The sequence below is a fragment of the Myxine glutinosa genome, chromosome 12, assembly GCF_964187855.1.
Source record: "Myxine glutinosa chromosome 12, kmMyxGlut1.1, whole genome shotgun sequence".
Taxonomy (NCBI): Eukaryota; Metazoa; Chordata; class Myxini; order Myxiniformes; family Myxinidae; genus Myxine; species Myxine glutinosa.
Window position 1 is genome coordinate 33493145 of NC_136272.1, and position 26822 is coordinate 33519966.

At 50.8% G+C, this 26822-nt stretch overlaps 1 protein-coding gene across 1 annotated transcript in view; it reads right to left on the minus strand.

Moving 5' to 3' along the window:
* Window positions 1-23070, minus strand: part of LOC137437988 (disco-interacting protein 2 homolog C) — a 153101-nt gene extending 130031 nt beyond the window's left edge. The window contains exons 1-3 of the mRNA XM_078766702.1: window positions 22842-23070; window positions 10291-10416; window positions 10059-10178 (exon numbers count right to left, since the gene is read on the minus strand). Of these exons, the coding sequence (XP_078622828.1) occupies window positions 10059-10178; window positions 10291-10416; window positions 22842-22965 (370 nt within the window). The 5' untranslated portion in view covers window positions 22966-23070. The remainder of the gene's footprint in view (window positions 1-10058; window positions 10179-10290; window positions 10417-22841) is intronic.
* Between the last annotated feature and the right edge of the window lie 3752 nt (window positions 23071-26822).

Consider the following 26822-nt stretch of genomic DNA (forward strand, 5'->3'; position numbering starts at 1 on the left):
CTTCCTTTCAGCGTGCGTCACTGCCGAGACCCCTTCGGTGCCCGGCAATGACGATTTGCAATGCCTGGAGATGGCATAGGAAAGGTGCGGTGTACAACAAACAACCAGAGTGAAAACTGAGTACTCCCTTTCAGCGTGCGTCACTGCCGAGCCCCCTTCGGTGCCCGGCAATGACGATTTGCAATGCCTGGAGATGGCATAGGAAAGGTGCGGTGTACAACAAACAACCAGAGTGAAAATTGAGTACTTCCTTTCAGCGTGCGTCACTGCCGAGCCCCCTTCGGTGCCCGGCAATGACGATTTGCAATGCCTGGAGATGGCATAGGAAAGGTGCGGTGTACAATTAAAATTAATTGGTTTAAATTGATTGTGAATAAGTGGTAATTGGTTCTGTGATTTTTCAGGGTGTACCGGCTTTGGTGGCACCCAATTTCACTTTTTAACGACACCCGGAAGGTACCGAATATTAATATCAATCAGTCAGTGGTTAGAAAGAGCTTTATATATCAGATATACTAGCTGAAGTACCTGACATTGCCCGGGTAGGGAAGGGGGGAGAGTGGTATGGGGGGAGGGTCGAGGGAAGGGAGGAGGAAGGGGAGTGAAGGAGGAAAGAGGTAAAGGGGGAGGGAGGTGAGAGAGGGTGGGAAGGTGGAAGGGGGAAGAGAAAGGGGAAAGGGGGAGAGAGGGTAGGAGGGGAGTGGAATGGCAGAAGGGGGAGGGAGGCGGGAAGGACGGGGTAAGGGGAGAGTAGGAAGACAAATTTACCTGTGCAAAGAGTGCTTTAACCTCAGCGTTGCTCAGGTAAAAAAGGAAGACAGTGGCCACATAGCCTATGCTACCCCCTACACAAGTTGTATTTGTATCTTGAATTTGGAGTTTGGAACTTAAAAGATGTGGCCGTGCATATAACGCATACAAACACAGAGAGAGAGAGTGAGACATTTTTCGCCTTTTATAGGTATAGATATAACAATAATTACTGCACTGTAGGGTCAATCTACAAATGTGGGTGGGGTTCGGCAGTTGTCAGACCAATGGGTGTACATTTCAAAAATCGACCACCAACAAGAACCACAACCATTATAACAACAACAACAACCATGCAGAGCTCTTGTAGACCTGCGACATGTAGCAGGTAAAAACGAAAAACATCGTGAAGCCGTCCGTCCGGTGAAGCTGCCGTCCGTGACTATATGTCTATTAATTACGTACGATTGGAATGTACCTTTTAAACCTTTCGACCCTTCAGACTCCTTCAGACTTGGACTTTTGAACACCCTTTAAAACACCAAAAAAACTCTAAAGGCCCCCTCGACCCTTAAGACCCCTAATACCTCCCAGAACCCTTTAAGACCCAGAAGACCCCTAAGACCCTCAATACCCCTAAGACTCCTAAGACCCCTAAGATCCCCAAGACCCTTTAGACCCTCAAGACCCTTTAAGACCCTATTAGACCCCTAAGGCTCATTCAGACCCCCAACGTATTGTTACGTGGTCCCCTCGGTGACTACCTGGTCTCGGTGACCCCCGGACCGCGAGAGGACCTTCGCCAGAAAGTAGTATTATATATGCGCTTTCGCAACGCAATCCCTATGAATTCCACCCAAGAGAAACTGATGTTCAATGATATATTTCCAGGGTAAGGATATCATACAATTTCACTGATACAATCACGGATATATTCCCCGAGCAATCAACAACAAACCACCATCAACAATTCCCAATCCACAATCAATTCCCTATATGATTAAGATGGCCATCTTATATATGTGTGTCCCCGTTGGTACTCACGACCCCCTTTTGGTCTCTATCCCGCACAATGTCTCTGGGCCCCTCCTGACCAAGATGATGGTCGGCGTCGCTGCCCTCGGGCGGTTGAACGAACCCCGGGTGGACGTGTTTCCACCGGGCAGGTATCGTACCAGGCACTCGGGCGGTTGAACGGCGTCGCTGCCCTCGGGCGGTTGAACGAACCCCGGGTGGACTTGTTTCCACCGGGCAGGTATCGTACCAGGCACCCCGGCTGTAGCCCCTCGTGGCCACGCGAAGCGGGTACAGTAAAGCACGCCAAAAGCCCCACGCCGCTTGCAACGCGTGTTAGGCCCCAACGTGCGACCCGTACGCGTCTTTTTAGACGGTGTCGCGAACGGTGCCAGACGCTGGGTCGGTGCACGGCCACACGACAGTTTGACGTCCACCGGGCAGGTATCCGTCCCGGTAACTCCTCTCGCCAGACGGGCTCGGGAACGCCGCTTTTCCACACGGCTCAATATCAATCCCACCTTTCGTCGGAGCGGGGCGAGGAAGAAGAATACCCGTCGCTTTTCTTCCTCGTGTCTTTTCCTCTTCCGTTTCCGGTCACTTCCGTTTCCGGACACTTTTTCAGAAGGGCTCCTGACCCTCCAACCACAACAACCCTTAATCTACTACACATGGATAAGCAAAGACCCGTATAGGAATTCACATACATTCCCATAAATATGTAACACTCCCCCCCTTCAAGAAAGAAAGTTTGAACCCAGCGAAAACTTTCTTTGCCGGCCAACTTGGATAAACCAACCAGATAACTCAACCCCCCCCCCACATTATCAGTTCCCCCCGGGCACAGTTATCACTTAAAAATAAAGCAACCAAAATTTCACCACAACCCCCCCCCCCAGATTACTCACTCTGGACTAAGCACCAGCAACGACATTGTCCCTGCCCTTTACATGTTCAATTTCCCGTTGGACTCCTGTCAAGCCAAACTCCATCTCATGACCCTCTGACTTTGCCCGTCAGTTTCTTGTGAATGAAGGTTAAGGGGTTGATCAAAGATCCAAAGTTAAGCAACTCGATAGCACTTTTTCCGGGAGGCCAAGCCGAGTATTCACTACATGGATGCCTTTAGGAACGTGGAGTTCACGGTTAGTCCGTGCAGGAAAGTTCTCTACATGGGCGCCTTGAGGAACGTGGAGTTCACGGTTAGTCCGTGCATGAAAGTTCACTACCTGGACGCCTTTAGGAACGGCGTTCACGGTTAATCCGTGTAGGAATCTTGGCTCGGCGGCTCCGCCGCATTCAGTGCTTCAACTTCTCAGAACTTCCCTAATAATTATGGTGGGACCACTTGTCCCTGTAGTCCCATGAATAGCAGTCTCCTTCTCGGCCACTACTTTGACAATCCTTCCTTCGGGAGCTGCCGTAACTCAGGGAGCCTCCATAATAATATTGATTGCGGCCACCACCAAAACTACCGCCCAGTTGTCCTCTCCTGTAGACCTCTCGACGCCTACGAAATGCCTTCCCTACTGTTATGGTCCAACCCTCCAAATCCTTGCCATTCCACTTCTTCTCTGCCTCTCTGGCGTCTTTTGTGCTGGCAAACGTGACAAAGCCGAACCCTCTTGACTGTTGCGTTTCCCTGTCTCTTACCAACCGCACTTCCACCAGCGGCCCATATCTGTTGAAGACAGAGGTCAGAACTTCTTCCTCTGTTTTGAAGTTCAGTCCCCCTACAAATAACTTGGCACTTTTGTCGTCATCCCGAGCTGGTGTGGTGTTATTTTCCCTGCTGGGCTCTTTACCAACCCTCAGGTTACCATAAACTTGACCCCCGGCCAAATCATTCCCGATAACCACAGATACACCCTCTACAGGAAGCGTGGCTTGTAAACCGACGGTGACCGGTCCTGACACCAAATCGGACTCCAAATGGATGACATGAAGTGGAGCACTAACACCGCCCCCGATCCCCTGTAAACGAACACTATCCCCCGTTGCCGTCTCCTCGGACCATGGCAAAATGCCTTCAAGCATTAAAGATTGATGTGCTCCTGTGTCCCTCAATATCCTAACCGGTCTCCGGTTAGTCGAGGCTCCATCCAGTGACACAAACCCCTCTGAAATAAATGGTTGGTAACCCTTTTGATGGCGATTTCTCACAATGGCCATTGCATTTGGAGTCGTAATAGTCGGACTCCGCTCTGGGTCTTCCCTTTTCATGCGGTAACAACTGGACATCAAGTGTCCAGGTTTCTTGCAAAAAGCGCAAGTAGGCCCGGAGGAAAAACTCGTGGTCTGCCTCGGGCCCCCCGAACTATAGGTTTGTCTTGGGCCCGCATCCCTCTGATTTCGAACAGGTGGGGTATCCGCGTTGTCCCCATAATCCTCTCGAGGCCGCCGCCATGTATGGTCGTTCTCCGCACCTGCTGTTCCCCACCTCCCCTGCGGAGATCTAGGCGAGGAGTTAGGTTCGTGGACCCCTATTCGGTGGGTTAAGGCATAATCATCTGCCATGGTGGCTGCGTCCCACAACTTTGGTACTTTCTTTTCCTGCAGGTACACTTTGATGTCCTCGTGGACACACTGCTGAAATTCCTCCACCAGGATCAAGTCACGCAATGTTTCGAAGTCTTTCCCGACTCCTTTTGACGCACACCACCGATCAAACATGTTTTCTTTCACTCTGGCAAATTCCACATGGGTCTCACTCTCCCTCTTCCTGGCATTCCTGAATTTTTGCCTGTAAGCTTCCGGAACCAACTCATAGGCTTTGAGGATGTGCTTCTTCAGTACCTCATAATCTGCACATTGGTCCATTGGTAGCGCCGAATAAATCTCTTGAGCTTTTCCCACCAGCACACTTTGCACGAGTATGGTCCAGGCCTCCTCCGGCCAGTTTAATTGTCGAGCCACTTTCTCAAAGTGTGGAAAAAATTTCGCGACTTCCTTTTCACTGAACGGTGGAACCAGCCTCACATGTCTGCCCACATCCCAGGTTTTCTGGTTAGGTGTCGACCCCGTCAGCAAGGGTGGTGCCTCTCCCCGTTCTCTCATTAACTCCAGCTCCTTGAATTTAATTTCCTGCCGAAGCTCCATGTCACGTTCCTTTAATTCCCTTTCTGCTTTTCTCTCCTCTGCTTCGAGTTCCCTTGCAGCTCTCCTCTCCTCTGCTTGTTTCTCTTCTCTCCTCTCTTCTGCTTTCCTTTCTTCTTCTGCTCTTTCCTTTTCTGCTTTCCTTTCTTCTTCTGCTCTTTCCTTTTCTGCTTTCCTTTCTTCTTCTGCTCTTTCCTTTTCTGCTTTCCTTTCTTCTTCTGCTCTTTCCTTTTCTGCTTTCCTTTCTTCTTCTGCTCTTTCCTTTTCTGCTTTCCTTTCTTCTTCTTTAATCCGTTCCTGGCTCCGTAATTGCAACTCCAGTTTCCGGAGCTCCACATCTTCTGGTTCTTCGGGTAGCCACTCCCAGGCTAACTCGTCCCATGTTCCTAATCCCACCATAGATTGTATCACCGTGGCCTGCAACTCTGCCTTCCTCAAATTAGTTCGGACCTCCAAGTTAAAATGTTTGGCCAATTTCAAGAGGTCCGACTTTAGTAACGCTCGGAACTGTGCCTCACTCGGTGTTACCGCAAAGTTCTGTGCCACAAACGCCATGGTGACTATCGTTAACACCTGTTAACCTTCACCCAAGACTTTACCCCAATTTCCCCAAAAATTTTCCAATTAATACTTAATTAATAAATTTTAATTAATAAAAATATTATTTTATTATTTTATACAATTTTAGATCCCGGACGTAGACCCAATTGCGAATCCGCAAATCGTAATTTGGACGAGCCCCCAATTCTGTTACGTGGTCCCCTCGGTGACTACCTGGTCTCGGTGACCCCCGGACCGTGAGAGGACCTTCGCCAGAAAGTAATATTATATATGCGCTTTCGCAACGCAATCCCTATGAATTCCACCCAAGAGAAACTGATGTTCAATGATATATTTCCAGGGTAAGGATATCATACAATTTCACTGATACAATCACGGATATATTCCCCGAGCAATCAACAACAAACCACCATCAACAATTCCCAATCCACAATCAATTCCCTATATGATTAAGATGGCCATCTTATATATGTGTGTCCCCGTTGGTACTCACGACCCCCTTTTGGTCTCTATCCCGCACAATGTCTCTGGGCCCCTCCTGACCAAGATGATGGTCGGCGTCGCCGCCCTCGGGCGGTTGAACGAACCCCGGGTGGACGTGTTTCCACCGGGCAGGTATCGTACCAGGCACCCCGGCTGTAGCCCCTCGTGGCCACGCGAAGCGGGTACGGTAAAGCACGCCAAAAGCCCCACGCCGCTTGCAACGCGTGTTAGGTCCCAACGTGCGACCCGTACGCGTCTTTTTAGACGGTGTCACGAACGGTGCCAGACGCTGGGTCGGTGCACGGCCACACGACAGTTTGACGTCCACCGGGCAGGTATCCGTCCCGGTAACTCCTCTCGCCAGACGGGCTCGGGAACGCCGCTTTTCCACACAGCTCAATATCAATCCCACCTTTCGTCGGAGCGGGGCGAGGAAGAAGAATACCCGTCGCTTTTCTTCCTCGTGTCTTTTCCTCTTCCGTTTCCGGTCACTTCCGTTTCCGGACACTTTTTCAGAAGGGCTCCTGACCCTCCAACCACAACAACCCTTAATCTACTACACATGGATAAGCAAAGACCTGAATAGGAATTCACATACATTCCCATAAATATGTAACAGTATCTAGACGTTTTATAACCTTAAGACCCTTAAGACACCTACAATCCTTTAGACCACTTGGACTTAAGATCCCCCTCCCCATGTAAATAGTGTGTCTTCACCACGCTCCACGTAAATTACCTCATCAGAATCAAACCTCGGAGCATATTTATATGTCAGAGGTGAACAGACGTTACCAAATGGACTTATTTTACTGCCTCCAATGTATCAAACATATTCCGATACCAAACGTAGGTCTGGATTTAACTTCCAGATGCAGCAGACGTGGAAAGCAAAAGTTAACCAAGGGTAACCATGACGCCACAGGATGATTTAATGTAGCGGAAGGAAAATAGATGTCCACCGTTTACTCCCAGTCTCGCAGACAAAGGACAAACGAATGGCATCGCAACTAGAGGGTGTCGTGTTTATAATGGAATCTCAATATGGCACAGGTTCCCACTCAGAAGCACAGCAATCTATCATGCCTGTCTCCCCCGAACTGGAAAAGGTCACGGGAGGGACTCCGGCGACTGTGACGTGAACTACCGGAGCGTTTATCAAGACTGTAGGTGATGGTCCTGTTTGCTGATATCAAATGTGACATTCAGGACAATCTGGCATTCCTCTTTTAACCTATTTGCAAATTTCCCAAAGAATGGCCAATTGCTTTATATTGTAGGTGTGGTCCGCTTGCGTCTCCCGTAAATCCCACAGCATCTTATGAACAAGACCAGATGGTATGCAGTTTTTGTACATTGTGTGCAACATTTTGGGAGCCACACGGAAATCACAAATAATTGGGCATGCTCATTTCCGAACGACTTTATCCTGGCAGAGATCCAATGGGATGTGCTGCATTAATAACAAGCCACACCGCTCCAGCAAGATGGCGCATGACAGTACGTCACACATTGTCCAATGGTCTACACGTTTTGTGCACATCGTTACTGCACCAACATTTCATCTCACCCCGTCTCAGAAAAGAAAATAATATGCCATGTGTGGCCCGGCTAAACGATGCAGGATTGGTTTCTATCCCAATGATGATACGACCAACAGGTGTCTGTGGTTACCTTGAAAATTAATTGCATTTTACCCACAAAAAGTGCAATTTTCACCGATTATGAAGTGACATTCTGCAAGGTGTGAAAATGCTTCAACTTCAGATGCTGGCACAGAGTGAAACAAGTACTTCCAGTCCAGATGCTGGCACAGAGTGAAACAAGTACTTCCAGTCCAGATGCTGGCACAGAGTGAAACAAGTACTTCCAGTCCAGATGCTGGCACAGAGTGAAACAAGTACTTCCCGTCCAGATGTTCGCACAGAGTGAAACAAGTACTTCCCGTCCAGATGTTCGCACAGAGTGAAACAAGTACTTCCAGTCCAGATGCTGGCACAGAGTGAAACAAATACTTCTGGTCCAGATGCTGGCACAGAGTGAAACAAGTACTTCTGGTCCAGATGCTGGCACAGAGTGAAACAAGTACTTCCAGTCCAGATGCTGGCACAGAGTGAAACAAGTACTTCCCGTCCAGATGTTCGCACAGAGTGAAACAAGTACTTCCAGTCCAGATGCTGGCACAGAGTGAAACAAGTACTTCACGTCCAGATGCTGGCACAGAGTGAAACAAGTACTTCCAGTCCAGATGCTGGCACAGAGTGAAACAAGTACTTCCCGTCCAGATGTTCGCACAGAGTGAAACAAGTACTTCCCGTCCAGATGTTCGCACAGAGTGAAACAAGTACTTCCAGTCCAGATGCTGGCACAGAGTGAAACAAGTACTTCCAGTCCAGATGCTGGCACAGAGTGAAACAAGTACTTCCAGTCCAAATACTGGCACAGAGTAATTTATCCAAGTAGCTCCAGTACAGATAATGGCACAGAGTGATTGATCCAAGTAATTCCAGTACAGTTGATGGCACAGAGTTATTGATCCAAGTAATTCCAGTTCAGATGATGGCACACAGTGATTGATCCAAGTAGTTCCAATCCAGATGATGGCACAGAGTGATTGATCCAAGTAATTCCAGTGCAGATGATGGCACAGAGTGATTGATCTAGGTTCGTCCAGTTCAGATGATGGCACAGAGTGATTGATCAAGGTTCGTCCAGTGCAGATGATGGCACAGAGTGATTGATCTAGGTTCGTCCAGTGCAGATGATGGCACAGAGTGATTGATCTAGGTTCGTCCAGTTCAGATGATGGCACAGAGTGATTGATCTAGGTTCGTCCAGTGCAGATGATGGCACAGAGTGATTGATCTAGGTTCGTCCAGTGCAGATAATGGCACAGAGTGATTGATCTAGGTTCGTCCAGTGCAGATGATGGCACAGAGTGATTGATCCAGGTTCGTCCAGTGCAGATGATGGCACAGAATGATTGATCTAGGTTCGTCCAGTGCAGATGATGGCACAGAATGATTGATCTAGGTTCGTCCAGTGCAGATGATGGCACAGAATGATTGATCCAGGTTCGTCCAGTGCAGATGATGGCACAGAGTGATTGATCTAGGTTCGTCCAGTGCAGATGATGGCACAGAGTGATTGATCCAGGTTCGTCCAGTGCAGATGATGGCACAGAATGATTGATCTAGGTTCGTCCAGTGCAGATGATGGCACAGATTGATTGATCCAGGTTCGTCCAGTGCAGATGATGGCACAGAATGATTGATATAGGTTCGTCCAGTGCAGATGATGGCACAGAGTGATTGATATAGGTTCGTCTAGTGCAGATGATGGCACAGAGTGATTGATATAGGTTCGTCCAGTGCAGATGATGGCACAGGGTGATTGATATAGGTTCGTCCAGTGCAGATGATGGCACAGAGTGATTGATCTAGGTTCGTCCAGTGCAGATGATGGCACAGAGTGATTGATCTAGGTTCGTCCAGTGCAGATGATGGCACAGAGTGATTGATCTAGGTTCGTCCAGTGCAGATGATGGCACAGGGTGATTGATCTAGGTTCGTCCAGTGCAGATGATGGCACAGGGTGATTGATCTAGGTTCGTCCAGTGCAGATGATGGCACAGAGTGATTGATCTAGGTTCGTCCAGTGCAGATGATGGCACAGGGTGATTGATCTAGGTTCGTCCAGTGCAGATGATGGCACAGAGTGATTGATCTAGGTTCGTCCAGTGCAGATGATGGCACAGATTGATTAATCCAAGTTGTTCCAGTTCAGACGTTGGTAACAAACAATCCAATTGCACATTGAAAACCATCTATTGACCGTGATCTTCGAAAACGTTTGATCGTCTGAAGCTTGAATCTTTCACTTTCTAACAACCTCAAGTGGCCTACTTCCTTCATGCAGAATCGACGGCTAACCCCTCCCCAAGTGTCAACCACTAATCAACCCTTGATTTCACATAAATGATGAAGCAAAGCAAAAACAATTTTTTCCCCCTTACCTGCCTAATAATGGCATTGTTATGGCAACCAAACATACCGAGTATTTTTCTAGGCCTTCGAACCACTGCCCACTGAAATCTGATATCATCATTCACAATCCTTGGTGTTTAGTCTTTCACTTGCACGCCATGAACATACCGTCTAGCAACTCCTCAAAGTCGTCGACAAAGAATTCCTTGAGCGGGGGTCGTCTAGGCATTCGCAGAGTCTCCAAGAGTTGTTGTATCTTTGCCGAAACACGTCCATTAACTGGCACACCTGCATGGCACCAAGAGCGCAATCAAAAGCACGGCTTTTCACGACAACAAGGTCCCCATGCTCACAAAAAATGCCTCATGCTCTCAACCCATCTGCTTCTCGGGTAGCTCACCATCTGCAGTGTCCATGAGCTCTGGGTTTCCTAACAAGTGAGGTAGGCCACGAACAGATGCTGCATGGGACCGCTTAGATCTCTCCCCCATGGTCCCACCCATCACATCTGGAGGGATCCGGGACTCTGCTGACACAAGACACATCAGCCATTGCTTGGACTATCTCACCAATTATAAATAAGCACAATGTTCGACATCACATTGAAATCAGAGCAATATCAGAGTTGGGATCAATACGCAGATTCGAAGGTGTGTGCATTTGTTTATTTATTACCAGCAAAAGCGAAGATTTTAAAAGTATATTTGGTTGTACTTGTGCATTATTCTGTCTGTCTGTCAATCGCCTACAGGACACAATTTCAAACCAATCATCACGAAACTTCACCAGATGGTAGATTTGGTCATAAGGAAGAAGGCAATTGATTTTGAGGTCAAAGGTCAATTTGAGGTCCAATTTCTAAAATTGACATTTTTTATCTGATCGATTTGAAAATTAAACAACAATTGCAGAATACCTCACTGAATTGGGAAACGAACTTTTTTAGGATCAAAAGGTCAAAGGTCAACTAGAGGTCAAACGTATAAAATCATCAATGTTCATCTGAAAAATCATCAATTTTCATCCGATTAACTTGAAAATCAAACAGCAATTGCAGAATACCTCACTGAATTGGAAAACGAACGTTTTAAGGTCAAAAGGTCAAAGGTCAACTAGAGGTCAAACTTATAAAATCATCAATGTTCATCTGAAAAATCATCAATTTTCATCCGATTAACTTGAAAATCAAACGGCAATTGCAGAATACCTCACTGAATTGGAAAACGAACGTTTTAGGGTCAAAAGGTCAAAGGTCAACTGGAGGTCAAACTTATAAAATCATCAATTTTCATCCGATTAACTTGAAAATCAAACAGCAATTACATGGTGCATCACTGAATTTGCAAACCAACATTGATGCCAAAAGGTCAAAGGTCAACTCAAGGTCAAACTTCTAATATCAATTTTCATCTGAAAAATCATCAATTTTAATCCGATTGACCTGAGCTTTGATCAAGATTGTCAATTATAATGTTAACTACATTTAGAAAGGCACTCAGTAGAGAGCATACCTCCGCCTGGTTGGCCATATCACTCAATGGTGAAGAATCACATAAAAAATTCTACTGGCTGGATCCGGATCCAGATCTTCACCAAAATCGAATCTATTTGTCCTTGTCAGACACCCAACTGGTCCACCAAGTTTCGTTCAAATCCGTCCACAGCTTTTTGAGATATCCTGCTATGTATCGTTTTTGGCCCGATCTCCCAATGGTGAAGAATCACTTTAAAAATTCTAGTAGCCGGATCCAAATCTGGATCTTCATCAAAATAGAATCATTTTGTCCTTGTCAAATTCCGCTACATCTCTGCCAAATGTAGTCCGAATCCGTCCACAACTTTTTGAGATATTTTTTCAACAAACGGAAAGAAAAACCGACAGACAGACAGGGGTGAAAACATAACATCCATCCACCTTTGGTGGCGGAGGTAATGAAATGGACAATTTGATGTATCAATGGCAACTTTTTGTTTTGGAGAGCGGTGGATTTGGTAAGTATCTTGCTCTGCATGACATCTTCCTGAATGTTCCTTTGCATGACCTTTTGGGGTTTTAATACAAGCGATATCTTTTTTTTACTTATGAAGGTTGAGGCTCCCAAAAGGGCTGGATGGCAAAACTGGCAGGGGTACAGACCAGAGTAGGATTGGAGGGAGGAGAGCACAGAAGGACAAGGGACACACTGACCAAACAATAGGATGGTAAAAGAAAGACATTGGGGGCAGGATCTGTGATAAGTGGCCTAGTTTACACTCTTCCTGCTTATGCCACAAAAATTGCTTTGTCACATGGCAAGTTTTAGATTGCATAGCCAACTAGAACGCCACTCAGTAGAGCGCATACTCCCGCCGTGGGTCAAGTTGGAATAGTACGATTTCACAAAGGTTTGAGGGAGTAGTTCAGTGACAACACAACACAAGACAGACACTGCACAGAGATATATATATATTTAGAATATATAGAAGATAATGTAAAAAAAGACAAGGCAATTTCACTTACATTTTCGGATTCAGCGTTCAATTCTATATAAGTGAGTGTATTTTGAGGCATGTGTTACATATTTAGGTGAATGTATGTAAATTACCATGCAGGTCTTTGCTTCCGTGTGTAGTATATTAAGTTGTTGTGTAGTTGTTGTGGTTGGAGGGTCAGGAGCCCTTCTGAAAGAGTGGCAGGAAACGGAAGTGGCCGGAAGCGGAAGTGACGAAAAGGGAGAAAAAAGACACGAGGAGAGAAAAGGACGGGGCTTCTTCTTCCTCGCCCCGCGACGACGAGAAGGTGGAATCGACCTTACGCTGCGCGGAAAACGCGCCGTGGCGAAACGTCTGGCGAGAGGAGTTACCTGGGCGGTAAATACCTTTGGACACGTCCAGTCACTGTGAGTCGTGCACGAAACCAAGCGTCCGGGACAGTTTGCCCCGTCTACAAAGACGCGTACGGGTCCCCACGTTGGGCCTCGCTCGCGTCGGAAGCCGCGCTGGGTTTTGCCCCGTCTACAAAGACGCGTACGGGTCCGCACGTTGGGCCTCGCTCGCGTCGGAAGCCGCGCTGGGTTTTTGCCCATCTACAAGGACGCGTAAGGGTCGCACTGGGGGCCTCGCGCACGTTGGACGCCGCGCTGGGTTTGCCCCGTGGCTTGGCAAGGAGGTGCGCTGCAGCCGCGGCCCCAGTCCGAGACGGCACGTTTAGAGCACGTCCGCCCGGGGCTCGTTCAACCGCCCGTGTGCGGAGAGGAGAGACATTGACCACGGAGGGAGTCAGGAGTGGGGCTCACGTGAGGAATGTATAAGGTTAAGATGGCCATCTTAGAGTTTGTGTAGATGAGTTCACATGGTTGTAATATTGATTGTGCATTGTTGATGGTTGTTGATTGCTCAGTGAATATATTATTGATTATTCCGGATCCTTGGTGTGAGGTTTCTTCTTGACCGGAATTCATATTGATTGCGTTACGAAAGCGTATAAACCATATATCTTTCTGGCGGGGTCCCTCCCACGGTCCGGGGGTCACCAAGACCAGGTAGTTACCGGGAGGACCACGTAACAGAATTGGGGGCTCGTCCAAATTACGATTTGCGGTTTCGCAATTGGGTCTACGTCCGGGATCTAAAAGTGTATAAAATAATAAAATAATAATATTTTTGGTAATTAAAATTTATTAATTAATTATTAATTGGTAATATTTTTTTTTGAGAAATTGGGGAAAGTCTTGGGGTGAAGGTTAACAGGTGTTAACGATAGGCACCATGGCGTTTGTGGCACAGAACTTTGGGGTAACCCCGAGTGAGGCACAGTTCCGAGCGTTGCTAAAGTCGGATCTCTTGAAATTGGCCAAACATTTTAACTTGGAGGTCCGAACTAATTTGAGGAAGGCAGAGTTGCAGGCCACGGTGATACAATCTATGGTGGGATTAGGAACATGGGACGAGTTAGCCTGGGAGTGGCTACCCGAAGAACCAGAAGACGTGGAGCTCCGGAAACTGGAGTTGCAATTACGGAGCCAGGAACGGATCAAAGAAGAAGAAAGGAAAGCAGAAGAGAGAAGAGAAGAGAAGCAGGCAGAGGAAAGGAGAGTGGAAAGAGAACTCCAGGAAAGAAGAGAAAAGGAACAAGCAGAGGAAAGGAGAGCTGCAAGGGACCTCGAAGCAGAGGAGAGAAAAGCGGAAAGGGAATTAAAGGAACGTGACATGCAGCTTCAGCAAGAAATCAAATTCAAGGAGCTGGAGTTAATGAGAGAACGGGGAGAGGCACCACCCTTGCTGACGGGGTCGACACCTAACCAGAAAACCTGGGATGTGGGCAGACATGTGAGGCTGGTTCCACCGTTCAGTGAAAAAGAAGTCGCGAAATTTTTTCCACACTTTGAGAAAGTGGCTCGACAATTAAACTGGCCGGAGGAGGCATGGACCATACTCGTGCAAAGTGTGCTGGTGGGGAAAGCTCAGGAAATTTATTCGGCGCTACCAATGGACCAATGTGCAGATTATGAGGTACTGAAGAAGCACATCCTCAAAGCCTATGAGTTGGTTCCGGAAGCTTACAGGCAAAAATTCAGGAATGCCAGGAAGAGGGAGAGTGAGACCCATGTGGAGTTTGCCAGAGTGAAAGAAAACATGTTTGATCGGTGGTGTGAGTCAAAGGGAGTCGGGAAAGACTTCGAGACATTGCGGGACTTGATCCTGGTGGAGGAATTCCAGCAGTGTGTCCACGAGGACATCAAAGTGTACCTGCAGGAAAAGAAGGTACCAAAGTTGTGGGACGCAGCCACCATGGCAGATGATTATGCCTTAACCCACCGAATAGGGGTCCACGAACCTAACTCCTCGCCTAGATCTCCGCAGGGGAGGTGGGGAACAGCAGGTGCGGAAAACGACCATACATGGCGGCGGCCTCGAGATGATTATGGGGACAACTATGATACCCCACCGGTTCGAAATCAGAGGGATGCGGGCCCAAGACAAACTTATAGTTCGGGGGGCCCGAGGCAGACCCCGAGTTTTTCCTCCGGGCCTACTTGCGCGTTTTGCAAAAAACCTGGACACTTGATGTCCAGTTGTTACCTCATGAAAAGGGACAACCCAGAGCGGAGTCCGACTATTACAACTCCGAATGCGATGGCTAGCGTAAGAAATCGCCATCAAGAGGGTTACCAACCATTTATTTCCGAGGGGTTTGTGTCACTGGATGGAGCCTCGACTAACCGGAGACCGGTTAGGATATTGAGAGACACAGGGGCCCATCAATCTTTAATGCTTGAAGGGATTTTGCCATGGTCCGAGGAGACGGCAACGAGGGATAGTGTTCGTTTACAGGGGATCGGGGGCGGTGTTAGTGCTCCCCTTCAGGTCATCCAGTTGGAGTCCGATTTGGTGTCAGGACCGGTCACCGTCGGTTTACAAGCCACGTTTCCTGTAGAGGGTGTATCTGTGGTTCTCGGGAATGATTTGGCCGGGGGTCAAGTTTATGGTAACCTGAGGGTTGATAAAGAGCCCAGCAGGGAAAATAACACCACACCAGCTCGGGATGGTGACAAAAGTGCCAAGTTATTTGTAGGGGGACTGAACTTCAAAACAGAGGAAGAAGTTCTGACCTCTGTCTTCAACAGATATGGGCCGCTGGTGGAAGTGCGGTTGGTAAGAGACTGGGAAACGCAACAGTCAAGAGGGTTCGGCTTTGTCACGTTTGCCAGCACAAAAGACGCCAGAGAGGCAGAGAAGAATTGGAATGGCAAGGATTTGGAGGGTCGGACCATAACAGTAGGGAAGGCATTTCGTAGGCGTCGAGAGGTCTACAGGAGAGGACAACTGGGCGGTAGTTTTGGTGGTGGCCGCAGTCAATATTATTATGGAGGCTCCCTGAGTTACGGCCGCTCCCGAAGGAAGAATTGGCAAAGTAGTGGCCGAGAAGAAGACCGGTATTCAGGGGACTACAGGGACCAGTGGTCCCACCCTAATTATTAGGGACGTTCTGAGAAGTTGAAGCACTGAAGGCGGCGGAGCCGCCGAGCCAAGATTCCTACACGAATTAACCGTGAACGCCGTTCCTAAAGGCGTCCATGTAGTGAACTTTCCTGCACGGACTAACCGTGAACTCCACGTTCCTCAAGGCGCCCATGTAGAGAACTTTCCTGCACGGACTAACCGTGAACTCCACGTTCCTCAAGGCGCCCATGTAGAGAACTTTCCTGCACGGACTAACCGTGAACTCCGCGTTCCTAAAGGCATCCATGTAGTGAATACTCGGCTTGGCCTCCCGGAAAAGTGCTATCGAGTGGCTTAACTGGCTTTATTTTTAAGTGATAACTGTGCCCGGGGGGAACTGATAATGTGGGGGGGTTGAGTTATCTGGTTGTTTCTCCAAATTGGCCGGCAAAGAAAGTTTTCGCTGGGTTCAAACTTTCTTTCTTGAAGGGGGGGAGTGTTACATATTTAGGTGAATGTATGTAAATTACCATGCAGGTCTTTGCTTCCGTGTGTAGTATATTAAGTTGTTGTGTAGTTGTTGTGGTTGGAGGGTCAGGAGCCCTTCTGAAAGAGTGGCAGGAAACGGAAGTGGCCGGAAGCGGAAGTGACGAAAAGGGAGAAAAAAGACACGAGGAGAGAAAAGGACGGGGCTTCTTCTTCCTCGCCCCGCGACGACGAGAAGGTGGAATCGACCTTACGCTGCGCGGAAAACGCGCCGTGGCGAAACGTCTGGCGAGAGGAGTTACCTGGGCGGTAAATACCTTTGGACACGTCCAGTCACTGTGAGTCGTGCACGAAACCAAGCGTCCGGGACAGTTTGCCCCGTCTACAAAGACGCGTACGGGTCCCCACGTTGGGCCTCGCTCGCGTCGGAAGCCGCGCTGGGTTTTGCCCCGTCTACAAAGACGCGTACGGGTCCGCACGTTGGGCCTCGCTCGCGTCGGAAGCCGCGCTGGGTTTTTGCCCATCTACAAGGACGCGTAAGGGTCGCACTGGGGGCCTCGCGCACGTTGGACGCCGCGCTGGGTTTGCCCCGTGGCTTGGCAAGGAGGTGCGCTGCAGCCGCGGCCCCAGTCCGAGACGGCACGTTTAGAGCACGTCCGCCCGGGGCTCGTTCAACCGCCCGTGTGCGGAGAGGAGAGACATTGACCACGGAGGGAGTCAGGAGTGGGGCTCACGTGAGGAATGTATAAGGTTAAGATGGCCATCTTAGAGTTTGTGTAGATGAGTTCACATGGTTGTAATATTGATTGTGCATTGTTGATGGTTGTTGATTGCTCAGTGAATATATTATTGATTATTCCGGATCCTTGGTGTGAGGTTTCTTCTTGACCGGAATTCATATTGATTGCGTTACGAAAGCGTATAAACCATATATCTTTCTGGCGGGGTCCCTCCCACGGTCCGGGGGTCACCAAGACCAGGTAGTTACCGGGAGGACCACGTAACACATGTGTGACTTCAAATAAAATTGTAAGCCACGAAAAACGTTCGTTTCATTCCTTAGGGATACAACAGGTAAAACTGGGCCAAACGTCAAAACTTAACTCGCTCATTTTGAGTCGTACAAGCTAATGCGACCACTCATTCTTTTGGGAAGAATCCAGTGCACATGCTTGTCACACTTATAAGTCACCTAAGTCTTTATAAGTTCATCAAATACTGACACCGCGATTGACATTCGCTGAGGTAAATGTTGATATCTCTTCTGAGGTAAAAACAAAAAAAACAAAAAAAAAACAGTTTAAAAGTATTATACGTATCAAACGATACATTTTATAAAACGGGGAAACCTAATACACAATTTGGTGGTTTTAAAATGACAGAATATGTCTTTATTATAATTTTAAAATTAACATTGAAGATAATGCTGCTAAAGCGCGGCGTTACGCGCGCTGCTTGCGAGCAAGGAGGAAGCGGACAAGCGGTAACTTATAAGCGTCTTTATTTCAGGAGCTCACTGTAACACTGGCGCGCTCCGGGCTGCGCGCCCGGTGTATATCATGAGGCCACGCCTACCCCTCGGGCGTGGCCACCGCCCACTTGGTGCGCGGAATGATGTCACCACGCCAGTGGGCTTTTGTGTCCGCCACACGCGCCCCCCCAGAATTCCCACGCACCTGGAGGGCCAGTTTGCGGGGCAGACGAATGACCCGGCTGAAACGCCCCATGGCGATCGGCGGCGTCCGGGGTGCAGGGATGCCAGGTGGGATGCCCCTGGCTGCCCCTGGGATGGGTGCAGGACCGGGGGGCGGCGTGGCGGCGGGGCTGGGCGGTGCCGGGGGTCCGCCCGCAGGGGGGCGGCCCCGACGTGGGGGTCGGGCCACTGGCGGTGGATGGTCCACGTCAAGGTGGGCCGGCTTGAGGCGGTCTACCGAAACGCGGTCAGGAGTACAGCCGATGTCCAGGGTGAAGTGCTTCGCCCCGGTCTCCAGCACGCAGAAAGGCCCGTCGTACGGGGGCCGCAGTGGTGTCCGGTGGGCATCGTGGCGGACGAAGACGTACTCCGCCGTGCGAAGCTCCGGGGCGACGTGCGTCGGTGGGTGCCCGTGGCATGCCGTTGGCACCGGGGCGAACCTCTGGGCGGTCTCTTGCAGAGCGGAGCGCTGCTGTGCGGAGCGGAGCGGACCATGGTGCCGTGGAGTCGGGGAGGAACTCGCCCGGCACCCGCAGCAGTTGCCCAAAGATCAACTCAGCCGCGGATGCGCGCAGGTCCTCCTTGGGCGCCGTCCGGAGGCCCAGCAGGACCCAGGGGAGCCTGTCGACCCAGCCGCCGTCGTGGAGGGTGGCCCGGAGCGCGGCCTTCAATGAGCGGTGAAATCGCTCACACAGGCCGTTAGCCTGGGGGTGGTAGGCCGTGGTTCGGTGCAGCCGGACCCCGAGCCCCTGCGCGACCGCCCCCCAGAGCTCCGAGGTGAACTGGGGGCCGCGGTCGGACGAGATGTCTGAGGGGGCGCCGAACCGGGCGACCCAGGTGCTGATGAAAGCCTGCGCGACATCGGCCGCCGTTGTCGACGCCAAGGGCACGGCCTCCGGCCACCGGGTGGTGCGGTCCACCATGGTGAGGACGTAGGTGAAACCCCGCGAGGGGGGGCAGAGGTCCCACCAGGTCCACGTGGACGTGGTCGTGGTCAAACCGGCGTTCCGACACCGTGTACGGGGCCAACGGGGCCTGGGTGTGCCGGTGCACCTTGGCGCGCTGGCACGCGAGGCACGTCCTGGCCCAGCCGCGGACGGCCTTCCGGAGGCCATGCCAGACGAACTTGTCGGCGATCAGCCTTTGGGAGGCCCTCGCGCCCGGGTGGGACAGGCCGTGGATGGCGTCAAACACCTGGCGCTGCCAGCCCGTGGGCACGATGGGGCGAGGACGCCCGAGGGAGACGTCGCACAAGAGGGCCGCGCCCGCGCCGTCGAACGCCACCTCGGTGACGCGGAGGCCCGTGATGGCGGTCCGCAAGGCCTGGATGTTGGGGTCAGCGGCCTGGTCCGCTGCCATCCGGGCATAGTCGATGCCGAGGTGGACTGCGTGGGCGACGGCCCGGGAAAGGCAATCCGCCACCGGGTTGTCCTTCCCCGCGACGTGCTGGATGTCCGTCGTGTACTCGGACACGGCCGAGAGGTGACGCTGCTGCCGGGCCGACCACGGCTCGGTGACCTTGCCCATCGCGAAGATCAGCGGCTTGTGGTCGACGAAGGCAGTGAACACACGGCCCTCGAGCAGATGGCGGAAGTGCCTGACCGCCAAGTGAAGCCCGAGCAACTCGCAGTCGAAGGTACTGTAACGGCGTTCGGGCGGGCGAAGCTGCCGGCTAAAGAACGCCAGCGGTTGCCAAGCTCCACGCACCCATTGCTCGTGCACCGCGCCCACCGCGTAGTCCGAGGCATCGGTGGTGAGGGCGATCGGTGCATCGGGCGCCGGGTGCGCGAGCATGGTGGCGTTAGCCAAGGCGAGCTTCGCGCCCGTGAACGCCGTGTCCATCTGCTCGGTCCAGGTAACGTCGCCTTTGCCCGGCTTACCTCGGAGAGCTTCGTGCAGGTGGCGCAGGAGCTGGGCGATACGGGGCAGGAACCGATGCTAAAAGTTCACCATGCCCAGGAACTCCTGCAGCCCTCTGATCGTGCGGGGGCGCGGAAACCCCTTCACCGCCTCCACCTTGGCCGGCAGGGGGACGGCTCCGTGCCTGGTGACACGGTGCCCCAGAAAATCGATTATGGTGGCGCCGAACTGGCACTTTGCGGGGTTCACAATCAGGCCATGCTGGCCCAGGCATTCGAAGAGCGTGCGGAGGTGGCGTAGGTGCTCTTCGCGGGACGCGCTGGCGACGAGGATATCGTCCAGGTAAACGTAGACAAAATCCAAGTCACGCAGGATGCTGTCCATCAGTCGCTGGAACGCCTGAGCCGCATTCTTCAGACCGAAGGGCATGCACAGGAACTCGAAGAGTCCGAATGGCGTGATGACCGCCGTCTTCGGGACGTCCTCCGGCCTGACGGGGACCTGATGGTAGCCACGTATGAGGTCCACCTTCGAGAAGAAGGACATGCCCGCCAAACGGGCGGAAAAGTCCTGAATGTGGGGGACGGGGTAGCGGTCGGGAGTCGTGGCGTCATTGAGACGGCGATAGTCCCCGCACGGTCGCCATCCCCCGCCGGGCTTCGGCACGATGTGCAGCGGCGACGCCCAAGCGCTCTCTGAGCGCCGAACGATGCCGAGTCGCTCCAGGGTAGCGAACCCCGCTTTTGCCACCGCCAGCTTCGTCGGCTCGAGGCGGCGTGCCCGGGCGTAGACCGGTGGCCCGACGGTGGGGATGTGATGGGCCACCCCGTGCTTGACGGCCCCCGCCGAGAAGGTGGGCCGCGTGAGGGCCGGGAAGCCGGCGAGGAGGCGGGTGAATGCGTCCGCTGCCGTAAGCGTACAGACCAACGTGGCCGGAACCGAACCGTTCGGCAAGCCGCTTGGCAAGCCGCTCGTTGAGCTGGGCAACGCACAAGCGAGCGAGCTGAACATCTCGGCCTGGACAAGACGTCTGCGCTTGACGTCGACCAGGAGCCCATTAGCGCACAGGAAGTCCGCGCCAAGCAGTGCCATGGGCACGTCGGCGGTGACGAACGTCCATCGGAAAACCTGCCCTCCGAACCGCAGAGAGAGGCAGCGTTTTCCGTACGTACGGATGGGCGTCCCGTTCGCAGCAAGCAGCGCGGGGCCCCCACCCGCGGCGTGCTTGTCTGACGTGCCGGCGGGAACGACACTCACCTGCGCTCCCGTGTCGCAAAGGTAACGGCGCCCGGAGAAGGTGGCCGTTATGAACAGCAGGCTGCTCGAACGGCCGGCGCTCATCGCCACTATTGAGCGCCGGCCCAGGCGTTTCCCGACCTGTTGAAGGAGCATGGCGGATGACACTGCCGAGCTTCATGGCCGAACTTGGCGTGGAACCAGCACCAGGTGGTGGAGCTGGAGGAGCGCGGCTGGCTCCGCCAGGCCGGTGGAGTTGGCGGGTTTCCCCGCGGTGGCGGTTTTCGCCGCGGCGGTGGGCGGGGCGTGGCGGCGGTCACGAGGTGCGTATCAGCATGCTGCGTATGCTGTATAAGCTGATGCTGTGGATCAGCAGCATCAGCAGCAGCATCAGCAGCATCAGCCACGAGGGCCGTGACGGCCACGCCGACTCTCGCCCGCGTGTCCGAAGCGGCGAAGTACTTGTCCGCCTCGGCGGCCAATGCTCGGGGTTCCGTTAGCCCGGTCCCGGCCAACGCGAGGCGAACCTGCGCTGGAAGTTGGCGACGGAAAAGCGCCCGGAATAGAGAACCGGGGGCTTCGTCGCCCAACAGTGACAGCATATGGTCCATTCGGACCGACGGGCGCGTGTCACCGAGCTCGGGGAGATCCAGGAGGCGGTCGGCCCATGCGTCGTCCGTGAGGCCGAACGTGGCTAGGAGTAGCCGCTTGAGTGCCTCGTACTTGTGGCCGTCCGGTGGGTGGCGAAGGACGGACACAACTCGAGCGGCCGTGCCGGGCCCGAGGGAGGCGACGACGTGGCAATAGCGCGTGTCATCGCCGGTGAGGCGCCGAAGCTGAAATTGGGCTTCGGCCTGGACGAACCAGACTTCGGCCTGAGCCTCCCAAAATTCGGGAAGTTTGATGAAGTTGGCCATGGCAATGGCGTCGCGTGTGGAAGGATCGCTCCGGCAGATCCATCGTCAAGGGGGTCACCAGTAGAGCGCGGCATTACGCGCGCTGCTTGCGAGCAAGGAGGAAGCGGACAAGCTGTAACTTATATGCGTCTTTATTTCAGGAGCTCACTGTAACACTGGCGCGCTCCGGGCTGCGCGCCCGGTGTATATCATGAGGCCACGCCTACCCCTCGGGCGTGGCCACCGCCCACTTGGTGCGCGGAATGATATCACCACGCCAGTGGGCTTTTGTGTCCGCCACACTGCTAACAAAATACACCGCTCTAACGCATAACCACGAGTTTAAACGACATTTACAACAAATATGAAAACTATTTGAATGTCACAATGTTAAATATAGAATATATAGGAGATAATGTTTTAAAAAATTAGCCCTATCTTCCAATGGTAGAAAATCCTTCAAAAAATTCCTGGATCCGGAATAATATCCTGAGCTGCACCAAAAACTAATCAATTCTTCCTTATCCCAAGGGCAATCATCCCACCAACTTTCATCGAAATCCGTTCAGAACTTTTCCAGATATCTTGTTCACAAACACACGAACACGAACGCATGCACGCACACACACACACACACACACACACACACACACACACACACACACACACACACACACACACACACACACACACACACGAACACACACACACACACACACACGATCGAATGCATTACTCCCTGGCGGGAGTAATTAGTAACCTTGTTGAGTAACCCCATGACATTTTGGTAACTTCAGCTCACTGGTCAGATGCATTTAGCTAAATGTGGCGAAAGTTCACCAAGGATGTCTGTCTTACCAAGTCGACTGTGCTCAAGGCTCTCTGTTAGGCTCACAAGGCTGCTGGCTGAGCCTGTAGCTGAGCGCTCAAATTCAGCTGGCGGTTTCCTTTTGTGCAACGATTCACGTGGTGGTGAAAGCATCGAATACGTTGGTGAGGATCCTGACGGGGTGTCAGAGGCGGCGGAGCAGGGTTGGTGCACCGAGGGAGTTTGGGACGGGAAGGAAATGGCCTGTTGCTGGTAGTGCCGACTATGTGAATAGTGGTGGTGATGAGGAGGAGAAAGAGCAGAATATGGGAATGAAAGCAAAGAGTGCGATGGTGAGAGGACGGACTGTGAGGTGCAGCTGGCTGCATGGTCATGCCCAAACGAAGGAGAGAATGGCGAGTTGTGTGAAGCCGAGATGGCTGCAGAAGAGTGAGATGGAGAAAATGATGGGAGCGCATGATACGGAGGGGTGCGAGGTCCGTGACAGGAAGAAATATGCGTCGAGAGTGAGGCGATGCAATCACTAGGCCCAGGTCCTTCTGAAGATGCAGAAGACGATGTTGAAGAGAAACGCAATGGACGAGTAGCCCAGTTGTCTCCTGGAGCAAGGAGCAAGTTGCTAGGACTAGGAGGCGAGGCCCTTGCAATTCTTCGCAATGAACCATCGTCTTCAGAGGTTGATGAGGTGTCTAAAGGGGAAAGATAAACAGGATTTTAAAAATCACACCAAAGACCCAAAAAGTCATTTGTACTTACTGATGGCCTAGTTCAATTATAAGCTCACTGTTGGAATAAGGCCTTGTATGTTCAAGCACCTTTGGTAGGACCTTTCTAGTTTGCAACCAACCACCTTCTGTCGCAACTTTAGTAAACCCAAGGGGTTCACAGTTTAATGTCTTGTAGATGACTAAATGACATGAGAATAATTTACGTAATGGCAGAGATTGATCATCAACCTGCAATGACGAGGTGTCACATACCCGGTGGGGTGTACGTCTCCACAGACATCTGCGCTAGCAGAGAGTGTCGCTTCGATGGCATTGGTACCGCATAGGGTGTCTGTGCCAAGCAGGGCACTGGAACACGCATCCACTCCGACAAGGCATCTGTGCGGGCATGCACATCAGAAACTCGATTTCAACAAGACAATTAGCTTCACAAGGATCATGTTAATGCCTTATTGCCACATCCAACAACAAAAAAGGAAAATACAGTTATCAGCTAAAACCCATTCCCTCACAGCTACAGAATAGCTCAGTTGTAGCACGCTTGCCTTTGAGCTGCCTAATTCAGGTTCAATTCCCCACCGCACTGTAAACCGTCATTTTCGTGCTCCGTTAGGCATGGTGTTGGATCAATGAGTTTGCCATAATTTGGCAGGATTGTTAAGCCGGATCTCGCCCAATGTGCTTGCATTCACTTGGAGATATTGAAAGGTCCCTTGGAATCTTTAACGAGTATCCAGTCATGTGCAGACTCTCTGTTAGGCTCACACGACTGCTGGCTGAACCTGTAGCCGAGCGCTCAGATGGCGATTCGCCCGCAGGAAAATTCCTGCCTGTGTTGAGGGTTCCATTGGCACCATTATATGACAAAGGAGCGACCTGTTCAGGGTCACTAAAACACAAACATATATCTATATATACAGATTTGGCATTTAATATGGAATAATCTTTTTTTTCTTGACTTGGGTTTACTTTCTTAACTCAGTATATCAATCTGGTGAGTTTCTTTTACACTTTGGTGATTTATTTGTTAAAAGAACCATGTCACTGATTGTCTGTCGCAGCAAGAAGTCAACAACAGGATTATATCACAGGTGGCGTGGCAAAATGTACGGACAGGTGCATTTGATGATTGGCTTCACAGTCGGGTATACAAGGGTTGTTGCGTTCTGTATTAGGGGAAAACAACTGCTGCACGTCTCCAAAAGTTATTGCCGCTTCCTCTGGAGATGGTCCGTCAACTCGACAATGCTGTTTGTCATGGAGTGGTGGCTTTACGAAATTACGGCATGAAACAGCGTGCTATTGCTCGGCAGTATGGCATCACTCAAGGTCAGGTGTCAAAGATCCTGAAACGAAATGCTCAGAGTGGTGTCCCTACTCCAATACCGAGGCCAGGACGTCCCCGCAGAACCACAAGGAGGGATTATCGCCAGCTGCACTGGTTAGTCCGCATTGGCCGTACCAAGTCAGCTAATTGGCTTTGGGCTGAGTGGCAGCAACTGACAAATGTGCCTGTATCCAGAAGGCTAGTCAACCAACGACTGGTTCAAGCAGGCTATCGTGCCAGGCGCCCCCTGAGAAAGCCATGCCTGACCAGACAACACCACCAGCGCCGATCGCAGTGGGCCAGAGAGCACCGTCAATGGCAGCCAGGACACTGGAATCACGTGATCTTCAGTGACGAGTCTAGATTTCTGGTCTATCGTCAAGATGGCTGTGTCCGAGTGTGCAGACAAGTGCATGAAGCCTACAACAAAGATTGTATAGTGCCAAGAGTCCAAGCTGGAGGTGGTGGGGTGACCGTTTGGGCTGCTTTTCATGCAGGGGGCAAAACTGACCTGGTTGTTCTGAATGGAAACCTGAACCAGTTCAAGTACAGGGTCATTCTGGAAGAAACATTGCTTCCATTTGCTCGTGCAGCCTTTCGAGGAAACTTTGTTTTCCAAGATGACAATGCACGGCCTTATCGTGCTCGCATGATCCAACACTTTCTTGCTGACCGTGGTGTAGAGCATATGGAGTGGCCTGCCATGTCCCCGGATATGAATCCGATAGAGAACTTGTGGGCAGAATTAACGCGTCAAATCGACCACTTGGACCAGCAGCCGACCTCTGTGCGTGAATTGCAGCAGGCTATTGTCACTGCATGGCAAGCGATTCCTGTCCAAACCTTGGCAAATCTCGTGAACAGCATGTCTCAACGTGTACGTGCTCTCCTGAATGCTCGTGGGGGTTACACGAAGTACTGAACTGTAATTTTACTGTCCGTAATCCCAGTCGTAATTTAACATTTGTTTTTGTGAAAAAAATTTTTGGCTAATGTGCAAAATAAAGAGATACTTCTGGAAAACGTACAGAAGTTTAACACAGTACTGTCCATGAATTGAGTTCGATATCAGTTTACATCACTTTCAAGGATCAATTTATTTGTTTCGAAATGTCAAATGTGGTTTTTGTTTCTTTTAAAGGTCACAATAACAAAATCTAAAATAATTTCAACATAATTCCAATGAACTTTTGGTTCTAAGACATCTTGAAAAGTAAGTTGGTTTCCGGTCTTGCTGGCGAGGGTTCGTTTATTCTCAGCTCTCCACGCTCTCCATCGAAATCGAAGTTAAGTAATTGTTCCCATTTGTATTTTCGTTAGAACTGTATTTATTTTATGGTGTATATATTGTCTCCCGACGAAGATTTTCGGTGCAAATCTTTCATACCTGTGTTGAAAATCGTGTTAATTCGTGTCGTGTCTTGAGGCCTTGTACAGTGTACACTGTACAACCTTGAGGCTTTGTTTTTCTCTCAGCGGTCCGTCGTTTGTGATCCAATAACTTTCGTTCTCTGTTTTCCCAGTCTTTTCACCCCATAGCCTACTTCCTTATGTAAATCTCAACTAAAAAAAAACAAACAAAAAAATATTTCCTTCTCTGTTCTCATTCGTTTATTCATTCTTATTCGTTCGTTCGTTCTTCGACCACGTGTTTCTCCCCCATTTCCCCAGATAGATTGTCAAATTTCAACTCGTTATTTTATCGTCCATGCGTTATTGTTTGATTAATTATAGTTAGTTTTGGTTTCAATTTCCTGTAACTCGTAATTAATTAATCGTGTTCTGCTCCTCGTGTGCGGCCTTGTAGTTGTACCCCCGTCAGTGTTTGTTAACTTAAGCGTGTTTTGCTTGGCTCTTAGTTTTTTCCCTTCTACCCTGAACATAATACTCTGTCTAACGTTCTAAATCCCCACCCCCTCCCCCCACCCCCCAAAAAAAAAAAAAAATTTTTTTTT